The sequence below is a fragment of the Ursus americanus genome, chromosome 9 (genome assembly GCF_024610735.1).
Source record: "Ursus americanus isolate L20-20 chromosome 9, mUrsAme1.1.p, whole genome shotgun sequence".
NCBI classification, from domain to species: Eukaryota; Metazoa; Chordata; class Mammalia; order Carnivora; family Ursidae; genus Ursus; species Ursus americanus.
The window spans coordinates 16698546-16715258 of NC_142135.1; the positions used below are offsets into that span (position 1 = coordinate 16698546).

At 46.8% G+C, this 16713-nt stretch overlaps 1 protein-coding gene and 1 non-coding gene across 8 annotated transcripts in view; one reads left to right on the forward strand and one right to left on the reverse strand.

The window, feature by feature from the left end:
• Positions 1–1708: 1708 nt before the first annotated feature.
• On the forward strand, positions 1709–1781 carry TRNAM-CAU (transfer RNA methionine (anticodon CAU)). The gene has a single exon. It is a non-coding gene; the product is annotated as a tRNA-Met (tRNA).
• Positions 1782–6496: 4715 nt separating this feature from the next.
• Positions 6497–16713, reverse strand: part of TBC1D31 (TBC1 domain family member 31) — a 67457-nt gene continuing 57240 nt past the window's right edge. For 2 of the 7 annotated variants that reach the window (XM_045805711.2, XM_087864647.1), the window contains 4 exons: positions 15965–16159; positions 13836–13974; positions 8632–8727; positions 6497–6832 (listed from right to left, as the gene is read on the reverse strand). In XM_045805711.2, the coding sequence (XP_045661667.2) occupies positions 6699–6832; positions 8632–8727; positions 13836–13974; positions 15965–16159 (564 nt within the window). In that variant the 3' untranslated portion in view covers positions 6497–6698. Of the gene's footprint in view, positions 6833–6854; positions 8124–8631; positions 8728–13835; positions 13975–14017; positions 14244–15964; positions 16160–16713 lie in introns of those variants that run through there. The other 5 variants (XM_045805712.2, XM_045805714.2, XM_045805713.2 and 2 more) reach the window with 5 other exon arrangements.

Sequence of the window (16713 nt, forward strand, 5' to 3'; positions counted from 1 at the left end):
TGTGTTGGGGGTTTCCCTCTCCGGCCCCTCGGCCGGGTCTTCCCCCTCCTGCCCCCGCGAACTGTCCACCGACCCCAGCGACCCCACGTGGAGCAACGCCCCTGGAGGGTTCCCCCTTCCCGCCACCTCCCCCGTGGACCGTGGGTGGGAGAGCTGCTCCGAGGACTGAGTGGTCGTGGGGTTTCCACTGGGGACGGTGAGGGTGGGGAAAACTCCCCCAGGATTGCCTGCTCCACCTGCGATTCCTCCTAAGGAGACTTGCAGGTGCCCTTAAGAGTCGTCCCCCCAAGCCCCGCACCCCCCTCCTGTCCCCCGACCTCACCTGCCCTCGAGCTCGCTCTCAGTCTTTCCCCGTGTGGGTCGTGCTGACCCCCCATTCCAGGGGTTTCTCTCCAAATATAGAGATCTGTCACCCACCCCACGCCTGGCTTTCTCTCCCCCAACTCCCAGGAGTTCTGGTGGCCGCTCCGAGGTAATGATAGCATTTCCCCCACCTTCTTACACTCACATGGCCATTCGTATCTTCCACATTCCACCGTATCTCCCCAATTCTGGGTGATTTAAACAACTCCTCCCGCAGCATTTTGTAATGACAAATTTCAGAAAAATAGAAAACGTTGAAAGACTTGTATGGTGAGCGTCAGTGCGCCCACCGCCTGGATGGCCCTTAACACCTCCAGCAGTCTCCGAATCTCTACCTCGCTGTCCTCGAGGCCCGCCGGCCAGCAAACTGCCCGCGTTTTTAAAGCACTTGAAGCTTGCAACCGTCAGTACACTCCCCCGAAGCCCTTCTGCATGCCCGTCGTTGGCTGGAGTTCAGTCTTAATTTACGTTTTTTTAAGGTAAAGTTTACATACAGAGAAACAAACATATTAAGTGTGCCAGTATGTGGCTGATTTTAGATGGTACGTGGAAGAGTATTTTCTAGTTTAATAGTTATGTATTTATTTTAACTTGTGTTCAAAAACGCACGAACCCACCCGACTTCCATGTACCATAGTAACAAAGTTTCCTTTAACAAAGAATGTAGTATTTAAACGAACTGATGTAAAGGACTGGGGAGTGGGGGAAGAAAGGGAGGGGGCTTCCAAGATGCTGAGGCTGTGCCTCGAGGTATCGTTTCCAGAGCTGCTGTCGCTCTGAGAATAGCCTCAGCCGGCGAGCTCCCGGCCGCGGTGCAAACCTGGGGCGCAGGGAGGGGCCGGGCACCGGCTGGGTCGGGGGTCTGCAGTGGGGCTGGAAAGGCGTGCGGATGTGCTTGCCTGGATGTGTGTGTTTTCAAATCATTATGCATCTGCGCCTCCACTCCAACTCTTTGAGGCTGGGAATGTCCCTGTGAACGGGGACAGGGCCGGGAATACAGTAGGTGGCCAGTAGGAGTTTCACAAGATCACGAGTAAGCAAACGCTTTGTAAGCACTCTACAAAAACAAGTACAGACGCAGGAAGAATCCCACTCCTCCGTGTCGTCTCTACTCGGCGCAGTGGGGTCAAGCAAGCCACAGTGTTTGTTGACTGACAGTCCAGCAGGCAGAGGAAGACCCGAGCGCGGGTAGGAGGTTGTCAAGAACGCGGTCTGGCACGAGCGTTGGCGCTGGGGTCCGGGAACCCAGAGCAGACAGAAATAAAGGCATAGTTTCCTATCTGAGCATGCGCACCGGGGCCTCGCGCTAGCCTCATTATGCTACTGCCGGAAGCTGCAAGTAGGTGCCTCGTTAGCGCAGTAGGTAGCGCGTCAGTCTCATAATCTGAAGGTCGTGAGTTCGATCCTCACACGGGGCACAATACTTTTGTTCGCTTTATGTCTCCGTTCCGACGGGTTTTATTTGATCGTCTGTACACAGGGAGACCCCGACGTCCCCGCTTTTCCGCGGAGGGCTCTACAGCGTGTCGCTGGGCTCGGCCTCGCCTCCCCGAAGAACCGGCCCCCGGAAGCTTGCCATTCGTGTAAAGTCTCCCTTCTCTGTTACCGGCTCGGGACTGAGGACTGGAAGGAAGGCCGAGGCACGACGATAGGGGGACACACGCGGGAGACTGCGCGCGACCCCGTAAATCCCTGACAAATAACTGCAGCTTCCCCTGCGCCCGGCGGCGGCGGCGGCGGGGGTGGGGGGGGGTGCCCAGGAGGCAGTACCCCCGCCCCCCCCGTTCCTCCCCTGTCGTCCTGTCCTTGCCCGGGAGTTGCTCGGGGTCTAGCAGCGCGCTGCGGGCGCCGCGGGAGGGGGCTGATCCCGGGCGCCCGACAGCGGGGCAGGCTGCGGCTGCGGAGCTCGGGAAGCGGGAGGCACGAGCCGGCCAGGCGGCGGAGGGCACTGAGCACCACCGAACAGCGTGGGCCTGCGGCGCTGGTAGACCGCGGAACCCGAGGGGGCGGGGCGGGGGTGAGGGCTCTTTTGGGGGCGGGGGGCGGCTGCCGGGCGGAACGGAACCCAGGGCCGTGCTGCTACTGAGGCCGCAACAGGTGCACTTGCAACTGCAGTCGTCAGCGACGGTTCCTGGTAACTCTGGTAACTCTGCTCAGGCCAGACGGCAAACCGAACTGGGATGTGCTCGCTGTCATCGCGCCTTCATCCTTCGAATTTTTAATGGCGGCACTAATCTCTGCAACCACCCCCCCCACCGCCCCAGGGATGCGATAATACTTCTGGCTCACTACCCTGATAGGGAGCACCTTCCAGAGGCTTTCGCTTCGTTCTTTTTACCATAAGGTCCCTTACTCAATGAGTCGTGGTGCCCTTTGCGGAGATTCTGCCGTTAGTCAACTAGGTTTATTCCGATGATACGTTCAGGTAGTCAGAAAATAACCACAGTTGGCTTCTTGCCCTACTGCATCCGCTGTGATTCCCCCTTGGCCCCAAACCCCATCACCTGCCACCATTAGCCCTGACTTTGATGGACATGGGGACTAGTGTCAATTTAGAGCCCGTGTCTAGGAGCCCCTGAGAGGGCTGGGTCCAACCCTTCAAGTAAATGGCAACAGGTCCCTTTGGAAAGACTTGGGGATTATGTATAGCATAATATGTGGCACTCACAGCTGCAGGATCCTTCCTGGGGGGGACCGGGCCTTCCCTTCCGTCGGGAGGCTTTGGATCTGGAAATAAGTGTAGGTCTGGAAAGGGTGACAGGCATGGCTCTCCACTGTGGGGACTCAAGTCAGGTTTTCAACCACCCGATCCGGAAGCTTTCCTGTTACATATATCGAGCCACAGTAGACTGCCAACTATTTCGTTCTTGGGGACAACATAATCCATTAGCAATGGCCCCCAAGTCCCCTGCTTCTCCGCTGCCCATTGCTCTAAACTGTCGTCTTTGGTAGCTGAACGCTGCCCCTCGGCCTCTGCTACTACGGAATCCCATCATCTCCCCTGAAATCAGGGAGCCTATCAACAGGGGCGTCTCTCACCGTATCACCCACAGAAGCAGCGCAGAGCTTTTCAAGTTCGCTCGGTGCCGTCGAGAAGGGAGCGTCTTTGGGGCTGAGCCGCTGAGCGAGAAGTGTCTGCCTGCATTCCCACCTTCCTAAGCTTTTGGATACCTTCATCTACGTCATGCCAGGCAACATCTGGCGTCTGAACCTGGTTATCAAGAGATCTACCCTGAGTCCACATTTCTGTCAACCAGCAGAGTAAACTTAGAGCCACTTTTAACCGCACGTCGGTGCCAGCGACGGGCTCATTGCCTCCAGGTTCCCGTTTCCGCCTTGCTCTCCTGCCCTGCAGAGACCCACAGACTCCTCGAGCACTTCCGCAGTGTGCAGGATGGCTAACTGGCAGTAGGGGGCGCTGGCGGACGCGGCAGGGGGAACGGGCCCTCTCCTCCTACTTCCAAGGGGCTGTTCTGCTGTTCTGCTCCTTCCCGGTCGTGTGTGTGTGTGTGTGTGTGTGTGTGTGTGTGTGTGTGTGTGTGTGTGTTTGTGTGTACAGCCAGGGGTAGTGTGTGTGTGTGTACAGCCAGGGGTAGTGTGTGTGTGTGTGTGTGTGTGTACAGCCAGGGGTAGTGTGTGTGTGTGTGTGTCTGTACACACACGTACAGCCAGTGGTACTGTGTGTGGGGGGGGCAGCCAGTGCTACGCTGCCCCAGCCTTGTGCCCAGAGTGCACAATCCCATAGTGACTTCACAGCTTCAGCCTGATGACCCTTTGCCACAATCCTCCCATCACAGACAGGGAATGTTCCAGGTTCATGCCAGTGGCGACATCTGGCAGGCTCTCGGCACCTGCCTTCCAGCCTTGGAGTGCCTGGGGCCCGCAGCGTGGTTTCCCATGGCCCTGTGACATGGACAGTGCCGGCCCGGTGCTCACCACCCCGACAACACTCAGGGGTCTGCTGCGCAGACTCCCCATGCCTTTTCACGCCGCAGCCTTGGGCTGACTTACTGTGGCCTGGGCAACCCACCGAACTTCTCCCACCAGGTCTGAACCTGAGCCTTGGGGAGGAAGGGGGCCTCCTTTCCAAGTCTGTCCTTTACTCCCCCTCAGTCCTAGGTACCCTGTAGAATGCTCTTTACGTCGTTAAGGTTCTCTCCTATCAAAGTTTAGTAACTCATTTAGTATCTGAAACTTTTCCTGTTCAAACTGGCATGTGGTTTGTCTCCTGACGGGGTGTAGACGTGACCTCTAGAAGCTGTGTGGAGCAAATTAAGCAAATTAAGCCGATGGCGGTGCTTGTCCTCACCACTGCTTCTGTAATGGTCAACACGGAAACCCTGTGGAAAGGTCTTCTGCAAATGCTCAACTCTTGCTCAACATCAGAGAATTCATACTGGAGAAAAACCATATGAATGTAATAAATCTGAAAAAGCCTTTAACCAAATTAATAATTTATTCAACACCACTGAATTCATACTGGACAGAAACTCTTAAGTGTAGCCGAGAATTCAGCTGAAGCCCCAAATTTATCCAACATGGAACACTTCACACCAGAGAGAAACCTTATGAATGTAATAAATATGGAAAGGCCTGTAGGAACCGCTCTGCTTTAACAAGCTCAAAGGAGAACTGGAGAGGAACTTCTAGAAGATAGCTGGAGTGGGAAGAATTTTAGCTAAGCTCAACCTTTCTTCAATTCCCAGAGAATTTACACTATAAAGAAATTGGGGTTAAGTTGAAGATATGTCAAGAAGCAGGAAGAGATCATCAGAAATGTAGTTCACACATTACGTGTGATTGTGTCCGAAAATGACAACCAAGCACATTCAGATTCAGCCCAATATCTCAAATCATGACAGTGACATGATCAAGATTATTATTGGGAGAACTAGAGTCAGAGAAAACTGAAAGAATTGATACGAAGAGCTCATATGGTTGAGAGTATGCATAACTGTCACTGGATAAATGGAAACTTTAAAAATTGAAATACTATAACATTATAGGAGAGGCATATTTGCAAAGCCAGTCTGACTAGGTATGAGTTCCGGTGTAAAGGGGACCTGAAGTAGAGGTGAAAATCTGGCTTTATATAGCTGATTCTGGCTGGCAGGATCAGGATATTTTAGAATTCAAATCCTTTTAGGTGAGCAAGCAATTTTGAGTTCACCCAACTTTCCATTCTACCCTATACCTTTTATATTCTGTGGCTTCCTGTTGCCAAACATACACCAGCCTGGCCCATGAAGGCATGTTTACAAGCTGCCTGAAAATGGACAGGAAAGTAGGCTGAGGCAAGTGCTCTTGGGAAACCAAAGCCTTGCATTAGGACTTTGCCTATTGGATAAGAGAACATTTTGCTTACTGCGAGTGCTTGGTTTACTGTAAGATTATGCTTTAAAAAAAGAGAGAGATTATGCTTTATGACTGCAGACACCAGAATTACTACTATGTATTGCATGCTTATTCTATGTCAAGCACAGTACCAGAATGTTATATTATCTTAATTTAATCCTCGTATCAGGTCCCTGAGCTATTTCTACCCTCCTTTTTAGAAATGGGTTCAGGGAAGGTTCTGGAAGTAATTACCCAAGATGATGAAGTTGTGAGTAGCCCTGCTGTGGAGCAAAGGGCCAGAGCAGGGAGAGTAGCCGGTGCTGTCTGGCAATGTTATGAGCAGGGTGGGCTCACTGGGGAAGAGGAGACCCCACCGCTAGGGGGTTGCTGGGGGACAGAGGGACGCGGGCACACCACTTGTGCTCTAAATGTCCTGCTGACGTCTCTCTCAGTTCTAGCTGTACAGTTGTTGAGATGATTTCCTGTTCTTTGTTTCTCTGTTTATCTTTATTTTATTTTTTTAAAGATTTTATTCATTTATTTGACAGAGGGAGACAGCCGGCGAGAGAGGGAACACAAGCAGGGGGTGTGGGAGAGGAAGAAGCAGGCTCCTAGCGGAGGAGCCTGATATGGGGCTGGATCCCAGAACACCAGGATCATGCCCTGAGCCGAAGGCAGATGCTTAATGACTGCGCCACCCAGGCGCCCCTCTCTGTTTATCTTTAAAATAAACCCTCATCAACTCAAGTCAGAGGCTTATGCTGGTCCTTGCAACCTGAAAGAGCCTAAAACAAGCTTTAATAGCTTCAAAAATTTTATTATGAAAAGTACAAGAAGCCATTTACAAGCCAAAAGCATCAGAATGAAATAGTACACATAATTTTTATACACACTTTTTCTATACAAAAGGTTGACCTCTGTAGGGATATAAAATAAATAATCTAAAAATCAGTGTCACTGATTGCAAAACAGGTATCTCTCCGACTCTCTCCAGCCCTCTATGTGGCCAAAAGGTGAGGCATTTGACATCTGTTGCGGGCCTGGGTGGCGAGTCTCTGGCGAAGATTTCGTACTCTCTCCATGAGATCCCGCTCCATGGTGCCCCACTGTATTCTTCTTTGATTTAAAGAAACTTGAAAACAACATTTAAAATGAACAATAGTTTAATTTTCCAATGTGAGTAACGGTGCAGCATTTATTTTAAAGTAAATACATTGCCAAAAATCAATAATGAAACGAGTATTCGAAAAACCAAGTTTCTTGAACAAAAAGCCTAACATACTGTTTCCTATACTGTTCCATTTACAAGCCAAATATTTATTTGTTGAACTGGATGAAGGCTATCAGAGATCTTACTTGCTTTTGGATATGTAGCACTTGTTTTTAATTTGGGGGATATAAGACAATCTTTTAAATCAGGAACAAATCTTGTCCAAGAGAGGATGAGTGACTTCTTTGCAACAGTAAGTTTCCTCACTAGGATACTTAATGATAATGAGAAAAAGCATCCCAAGTTGCCAAAATTAATATTTAGAAAAGTACACCAAGACTACTTTCCCAATGACTAAATAAAAATAAATACATCAAATGGTTTTCATAGTGGCCAACATAGGGCGAGTCCAATTAAAATATTACAATGTGTCCAAGGGCAACAGCCATTTCATATTGAGTTTGAGGGGCTAGTAAACACTGGAATCTGAAAAAAAAAAAGCACCTTAAAAATACACTTCTCTCAAACTTAGTGACATATTCAAATAGCTCCAATTTCTGAAAACTGTATTTTCCTCCACAGGAATACAATTTTTATGTTTTGTTTTGCTGCTAAATTGAGCTTACCAAATATCTTGACTTGATCTTCTAACTTAGAATTATCTAACTAAAAAGTTAAGTTCTGACATGTCAGAACAAAAAACAGCTGAAAATCCCCTGTACTTTCATTCAACTTACGCAAGACTTTTGGTTTAATTCCTCTTCTGACACTGAATCCACAGATGGCATATAAAGAATGAGTTGGCAAAAATTTACAACATTGGAGCCTCACAACTTGTTATTAGGTATTTCTTATAAAGCTTGTCTTCAGAGGACACTGTAAGAATCTGTTCTTCTAAAAGAACTCAAAAGACCTTGTTCAATTCTGCTTCTTCCATGTGATAGTTTTGTTGAAAAGGTCAGCTGAAATCAAAGTCTACCAGAGTTTCTTGTCTCCTCCCCCGTTTTAAAAAGAAATCAAATGCTTTATTGGGAAAACTGTCAGCTCCCTTACGGGCTGATGCTGTGACTAGATTTTTCTATCACGTTTCCACCCTGCCCCTTACAAACATAGACAAAAACTTGTAGTGACTCAGAGGAGGGATCAAGAGTCAGCTAATCAGCACGAAGCCCTCTGTCTTCAGCAGGTCGGCCAATATGAGACTCTTGTTGGGCTGAAAAATCCAAAAAAAAGACCTTTGTGTCTTATTGAAAAGCTTATTGAAAAGTGGCCCCAGCGTCCGTCACAGCGCCCCGAGCAAACCCCTGTCCTCAGTGGCTACTGGACAGAGCCCGGTCCAGAAGAACAGCGTCAGAAAATTCAAATAGGTAATAGCTTTGAAAACTACTGCTCAGACTCTCTTTCCACCAGGGTGCAAACACCAGTAGTGAATATCATTACTGCAGTTAGCGCAGACTCCCGCAGCGCCTACAACTCGTGTTAGAGGAAATCACATCAGTGACATCCACCTGGCAAATTTTCCCTACTTGGTTTCGGTCTGATCCAGTGTCTTCCCCACTAGAAGAGCTGAGACTCCTGCTATCTCCATTTCAGGATTTCCCTTATCAACGCCCTGGGAAAATGGCAGCAGCATACGGCAAATATAATTCAAGCCACAGTCTTGCTTCCGTGAATGCTAAATCTCCAATGAGGGAAGAAATATTTTCTGCTTATCAACTTACTGCATGTTGCCGAATCCGTTTCCGAAACGGCGTTTAACTGTGAGGCTCTAGGCGAACAGCTTGAGGCGACCTGTCCATTTTGGTACCTGGGCACTGCTGCGTGGAGACACAGAAGATGTTTGGCAGTGAGTGGAAAGCCTTTCTGAATTCCAAATGGTCCCTAAGAAATGACAATTGCCAAGGATGAAAAGCCCCCAACTTCTAAAGACAGGGTGAGTTCAGTTCAGAGCCGCAGTTTTGGCGACGGATTTTAAAAACACCATTAGCTACAGCAAAGAGTCAACAAACAAACCCCTCAAAAATAGAGACCTTAGGACAGAGATCCCAAGTATTTCTTGGACAAGATTATGAAATGGGATGAGCGAGCCTTTCCTGAGAACTCCCTAATCGTGGCAACAGAGAGCACGTGAGAACCAGCGAGAGGCAGGCTGCCCTGAAACCTTCAGAGCAGCGGGCAGAGCAGGGCTCCAGCACCAGCCTGGTGCCTCCCCCGTTTCCTGATCAAACCACTCGTCTCAAAAGTGATACTGGCCCCTTGGCTGTGTTCTCACTGTTCCCCAACTCCTACAGCTTTTCAATAAGACACCAAGGTCTTTTTTTTGGATTTTTCAGCCCAACAAGAGTCTCATATGATTGTCCCTTTCTGCTCCCATCACTAGGGTCCAAGCCTCGAGGAGCCAGGCCCAGACTGCGTTACACTGACTCATTAAGATGCCTGCCTTTTACCTGGTCTCAAGGGCTGTAGCTAATGGTTTTAACTCAGAGTTTTAGCTCAATGAGTCATTAAGACTATTTGGGGCTGATTACCAAACGACTCAATTGAACTGGTGTGGGGAAATGGGATGTAAGAGGCATCTTCAAGTATCTGAAGGGCTGTCACGTGGCAGCGGTAGTGGGTGTAATCTGCATTTGCTCCAAAGAATGGTTTCTAATGAGGGAATTTACGAAAAAAATAAGGGGGGCATATTGAATTTTACATAAGGAAGAAAGACCTAGCTTGTAAATAAAATACTGGCAGAAACGGAGTCGGGTAGTGAGCCCGCCTGCTCCGTCATATTCTGGCATAAGCTGGATAAGCAGCGTTCACTACTGTGAGATGGCAGAGATGATTCACACAGGAGATCCTTCCAGATCTGCGACCTCACCGTCCCTTGTCTCTCATCTGTCCTCCAAAAGCCATCCTGGCCCTGGCTGTTTACTTCCTCTTCCCGAAGGGCCACGGTGTAAACACTGCCTCTGTTCCAGCCTGAATGGTTCCTTCTGCAACGGCCGTGTTTCAAACACTGGCTGAGCAGACTCACCTGTGAAATTTTAAAACAAAAATCCAGCTTCCTAGCTTCTATCCTAGATCTACCAGATTAAATCACTGTTGGTGAGGTCATTCAAAGGTTTTTTTTAAAAATCTGCAATTTACAAAAAAATAATAAATGCTAATAGTAACACATTTGAACACATAAAGAATAAAGCAAAAACTTGAAGCTCCTTTACTGTACTTTTTGTACTGCAACCTGTTCTTATTCTTAATGTAATATATTTTACAGCCCCCAAAGCGATTATTAGTTTAAATCAGTATTTCTTTGCTGAATTTGGATTAAGAGTACAACTTAAAAAGGAACAAAAGGTATAAACTAAAATTCCTCGCTTCTCCTAACCCCAGGCACCAAGTTCTTTACCTTCTTTACCTGAGCCCTACAGTGGAGTTTCCAGGTCATTCTGCTGTGTGGCCAGGTCCCACTTCCTGAGCCTGGCCCTGAAGGTCCCTACCCTCTATCTTCCCCAGTGATACCTCTAACCACCCTGTGCATGAGCTCCCTGCTCCAGCTGGTCTAACATGTCCCACGGCAGGCAACTTTCTGCCACTGGTTAATTACATCTAACAAGTTCTATCCCGTCTGAGCGGAGTTCTTGGAGGCTGTGGCTGGGGAATCCACAACAACTGTAAAGGAAAACTGTGTGTCTGTGCGTGTTTCTGGGAAGAGTTTCGGCGAGGCCCACAAACCATCAATGGCTAGAAAATGGGGCACTGGAACAAAATTAAAGATCACCTGGTCTATAATGTCCCCAAGTTCATTTTACAAATGAAACTGAAGACCACTCACCATTTCTGAATACATCCAGTGACTGTGGCCAAGTTTATTGAAAGTCCGGTGTTCATTTATCATAAAGCTGGGACTAGGACCCAGGGTTCCTGCCACCCAGTGTGGGATCCCACGCCACACCGTGAAATCCCCTCTCTGAAGGGTGCTCCCCATTGCTCCAAGTCTGTCCCTTGTTTTAAAGACCTAGTAATTAAAAACGTGGTCTGATGGTCCCACCTAGTAATAGCATTTACTCATGTCTTTTTTTAAAGTAACAGTTTCATTGGGCTATAACCCACATACCAAAATTTCACACCGTGAAAGTGTACGGTTCAGTGTTCTTAGTGCATTTGGAGTTGTGCAACCATCACCACTAATTCTAGAACATTTCCGTCACCCCCAACCCCCCATCGGTAGCCACCCTCCCAACGCCTGTGAGACCGCTAATCTACTTTTGGCCTTAACAGATCTGTCTGTTCTACACATTTCATATGAATAAAATCATATGATATGTGTCCTTTTATGTCTGGTTCCTTAAACTTAGCACAAAGTTTTCAAGGTTCATCCATTTTACAGCATAAATCAGTACTTAATTCCTCTCTATTGCTAAATAAGTGTCCACGGTATGGATACACTAGATTTTGTTGGTCCACTCTCCGTTTGATGGATATCCAGGCTGTTTGTACTTTCCAGCTATTATGAGCAGAGATGCTATGCACGCTCCTGTACGGGTTTCTGTACAGACCTGTTTCCGAATCTTCTGGGTACGGACCTCTGGGCGCAACTGCTGGGTCATATAGCTACTTTATGTTTGACCTTCTGAGAATCCGCCAGACTATTTCCTGAAGTGGCTGCCACTTCACACAACTCCAGCACCGTCCCCTTTTCTCTCTGACCCTCGTCAACACCTGCTTGTGTTTGATTACGGTCACACTAGTGGGTGTGAAATCATATCTCATTCTGTTTTTGTATTTTTACCTTTTTTTTTCCTCACGTGGTTTTGGTTTGTACTGCCCTGGTGACTGATGAATTTAACATCTTTCCGTGTGTGTACTGTGGCCACTTGTATCTTCTTTGGAGAACTGTACATTCAAATCCCTTGCCCATTTAAAACTCTGCACTAATACCATTTTATAGGACAGGGCTAGTCAGCTACAGTTTGTTTATGGACCACAGATTTTAGGGGTAGCAAGGGCCATCCAGAAAGTCCTGTTTTCTAGAAAGTAATAAGAATTTCTTTCTCACAGCTAATAAAGATTTGACACTAAGCAAAAATTTTATTTATTTTTTAAAAGATGTATTTATTTATTTGAGAGAGAGACAGAGCATGAGTGTGGGGAGGGCAGAGGGCAGGAAGAATTTCAAGCAGACTCCACGCGGAGCACAGAGCCCGACGTGGGGCTGGATCCCAGGACCCTGAGATCATGACCTGAGCCGAAATCAAGGTGCCCCCCCATTTAAAAAATTTTAAATAAATGACCTGTCACTGGTGCACTCTTATCTGCTTATTTCCTGGTGCCTCCATTCTAGGCCCTGGGTGACAAACAAAGGCCGAGCGCCTCCAATCAAATGCCATTTTCCTAATTACAGCTGATTATCTCCCCGTGTTAAGAGCAAATGACTCTGATTTCATTTATATACCCTGATTAAGAAAATGACAAATCCTTACACGTTTGCCTTTTGAAAAATGGATGATTATTAACCAAATTATCTCTCATCGGTGAAATTTAGGAAAGTTAAAAAAATGGAGGTAGCAGGGTGGGAAGACCCCTCGGAGGCAGAGGGGCCAGCGTGCGGGAAGATGACTGATGACAGAAGGGGAAACTTCTGCAGTTTCTTCCTTTTTTCTATTTCTAAATCCAAAGGTTCTCTAACAGGCTCAAGCTTCGTTTCCTTCTAGGGGAGGGTAAGTGTGAGAGGGTTAGGGGCAAGGAGCAGCTAGCTCCACTGCTCACTACCTCCTGTAAGCCAGCTGTAACATCTGCTTTGTGTAAAGACTGACATTCTACCGTCCTTCCCCAGGGGCCGGTGCTATCCGGGACCTGATTCTAAAGCACGAGAGCTAATGAGGAGTTTCAAAAGTAGGCGTAATTAAATGCTGATGCTTCTCACCTACATTTCTACTTTCCCAGTGTGTGAATCACAGAAGTGACGCATGCAGTGACATTTTTCATAGAAGCCAAGAAGTGGACACAACCTAAACGGAATAAATAAAACGTGGAATACCTCCGCAACAGAATACTGGCAATAAAAAGGATGATACACTGATGCATGTCACAACGTGGATGAATCTCAAAACATTATGCAAAGTGAAAGAAGTCAGACACAAAAGCCCATAGAGTGTGTGATTCCATTTACGTGACGTTTCCTGAATAGACAAATGTATAGAGACAGGAAGTTGGTCCTTGGAAGCATATGGGGAGTGACTGCAAATGGATACAGGGTTTATTTTGGGGCACTAAGACCTTCTAGAATTGATTACGGTGATGGCTGCGCAACCCCATGAATATATATATATTTTTACATATGGTAATATAATACCACAAAATTGTATACTTTAAAGAGGTAAATCATATGGCATGTGAATTATTTATCAGTAGGACTGTTACTAAAAAAAGGTAATCCATATACATTATAAAAGACTGGAACGATACAAAATGTAGTAAAATAAAAGTTCATCATAACTGCATGTGTTTCTAGAATTCTAAGTAAGTTTTCAGTTGATGTCATTGTAAGTCTGGCACCAAAACTTAATGGTTATAGTAAGTTTCCTTGTGCTACTTTACTACACTATTGTTTTGAGGACCAGCTATTGGCAGAGCACACATTTTTACCGAAATAAACCAGAAGCACTGTGGGAACGAATCATATTCTGAAAGATTAAGGAGATAACACGGACTATGGAATAAAATAGAACCGTACAGGATGGCTGAGAGAGTTTTCTTGATCGGAGCTTTTTTTTTTTAAACAAGCCCCAGCAACCAAAAAAAATGTGACTAGTGAGCACCTTTTAGCTGAGCGCTAATCTGAATAAAGTGTACCTCAGGGGCTTACCGGAGACAGCGGAACACACTAAGCGCACGAGTCTGTGGTACCATGAGGAGAAAGGCACTCACGGATACTCACCCTTACGATACGGATGTTCAGCGTGTTCTAAAGCATCATTTATCTCTTTCTCTAGAAACCACTTTCTAGACGCATCTGCGAGAGCCGAAGCTTTCTTTTCTGATTTCAAATGAAAGTCTTTTTCTTTAGCTTCCTCCCACTGCACGCAAATAAATGAAAGAAAAGAAAAATCACCTAAAAATTGGCGTAATGGCGGCTCCCACAGTGGAATGAGCCCCTTCCGTTTCCTCTACTCCGCTTCCTTTGGGATTCCCAGGGCGTGCAGGATCTGTCCGGTTTTAGGGTAATCCGAGTGCCTGTCTTGGACCTTGAGGGCAGAGGCACTTCTCACGTATCACTCAGTACGTCAGGGGACCACACAGCACACAGCTGGGTGCCCAAATAACAAGTCATTTCAATAGTCAAATCCTGTGGGATTAAGCTAGTTTTTAAAATTCATGAGAACGTTCTTATTTAATTTGAATGCAATCCCTTAATAAAATCTACAGAGCTCAGAAAATGAATTCTTTGCCCAGCTCTAATACACATGCCGGCCACAGGGAAGTCAAGGAATTTCCATTAACCCCAACTTACTTTTTCCAAAAGTGAGAAAACGATGATCTTAAAATTAGCTCAAGGGTAATGAAAATAATAGTTAGGATATCCCACAACTCCTAAAGTTCGTCCGTGTTCTATGCCACAGCTCTCATGTGCAAACACACACATAATTTTTACATTACAGAAACGCTAAGTCGTGAAATAACACAAGTTTAAAGAATCATCAGGGCCAGGAAGGACCACAGAAATGCAGTTCTTTCCTGTCGCTGCGGAGGAGAGAGAGTCCGAGTGATTTCAAGGCCACACAGGAGTCAAGCTAGCTTTAGAACCCCGGACACGATACAAAGGGGCATCTCTGTATAATAGGAGAAGCCCTCACGGTGATTCTCAGTCCATCTCAAATATACCATTTTACCAAAGTCCAGCAGCACCTAACACGGCACGGTTCAGCGCCAACGTCCACAATCCTTGAAGACGTGGCCCTCCGCCGTAACCTCCCTGGGGAGCGCAGCCTCAGCGGGCATCGCCCCCACCGCTCCCTGACCTGGACTCAACGTGTGATCGGATAGGGCCACGTACCCTTTAGATGGGGTGGCAGGAAAATGAATAGGGATAGGGACTTGAAGGAAATACGTTACAAAAAGCTTTCCGAATAGACATCACGACAGCGCAGCATAAAGAGAACCACAGCCAGTTCCCTAGTCCCTGATCTCTCCCTAGCTCTTAGTGTCCTCGGGGAGGTCCGCCGTGTCTGTGATGAGACCTGCCAAGCGCGGGAGCCAGAGCTGCTCGCGGGAGCAACCGAGGGACACGTCTGTGTGACGTGACGAAACTCTTAGGTGCCTCCTCAAAATCCATCCTCTGATTCTTCTTTAGGAAAAGAATTCTAATTTTATTGGGGATAATAATGCTCCCTGCGAAAAATACCCTATTTCCCAACATCCTTTGCATGACGAGGGACTTCTGGGAAGGAGTTACAGAGTTGTCTCAGCTGGGACTTGGACCTTTTCTATGTCTGCCCTACCGGCTTCCTGCTGGCTGGAATGCATCTGTGATGGCAGGAAGTCCAGCAGTCATCTTGGACGGTGAGCTACCCTTGAGAAGGAAAGCCATGTACCAGGAAGCAATGCAGAAAGATTAAAGGGGCCACTTTCCCTAAGGACCTCGGAGCCGGGAAACAACGCTGGACTTCCTGCCTCCACACTTCTTTCATGTGGAAAAGAAAAACACAACCATCTTGCTTACAGTCACTATTATTTTGGGTTTTGTTAGCAGCTACATATAATCCCTGTTTAAAAGCTGTCTCCATAGGAATCAAGAATTAGGTAATATTAGTAATATTATCCCATCAGCCAGAGCAAATCTACTCCAGGAAGCTGAGAAGTTGAGAAGTGCTGATGTAAATGAGAAAGATACCTAGTTATTTTTAGGTATCATATTAGGTTACTTGTCTGCTCATACCTATTACAATTCCATGATCGTTAACATCTTTTCCAACAAAATTTATCTGCTTTGATGCTTTTGTCATTTGATTATGTAATATTTCAAAATTTAAATGATGAGTAACAAAAAATTTGGGACACCATTCTTACCTTTTTAGCTTCCTCCCCCATCATTGCGTTTAATACTTCTGTTTCCTTCCTTCTGTTTTCCCGAAGGAGTCTGGCCACCTCGTGGTAACACTCGTTTCGCTGCAGATCGTCACATCTTTGTTTATGTAAAGCTTGAATTCTCCAGTCGGCATTTAGACATGCTTGTTCAGCTTTTGCCAAATCTTCTTCAATTAACTAAGAAATATTTGCAAATTTCAGAAACAAGGTCAGACTATATATAAAATACAGTATATCTGTTCGATGCATCCAAGTGTCTAGAGTAGCTGTTTTTTTAAAGATTTATTTATTTATATGAGAGAGAGAGAGAAACAGAGAGAGTGCGTGTGGCTGGGAGGGCAGAGGGAGAGAGAATCTTAAGCAGACTCAGCGCTGAGCATGGAGTCCAAGGCAGGGCTCGATCTCATGACCCAGAGATCAGGACCTGAGCCGAAACCAAGAGTCAAATGCTTAACCGACTGAGCCACCCAGGAGCCCCTAGGGTACCTCTTTGTGACCTTGGTTGCATATTAGAATCACCTCACAGTGTTTAAAACAAACTGGAGTCCAGGACCCAGCACAAACCAATTATATCAATCTCTAGGGTGGCAGGATATTGGAACTTTTTTTTTTTTTTAAGATTTTATTTATTTATTTGACATGAGAGGGAGCACAAGCAGGGGGAGTGGCAGGCAGAGGGAGAGGGAGAAGCAGGTTCCCTGCTCAGTGGGGAGCCCCATGCAGGGCTTGAT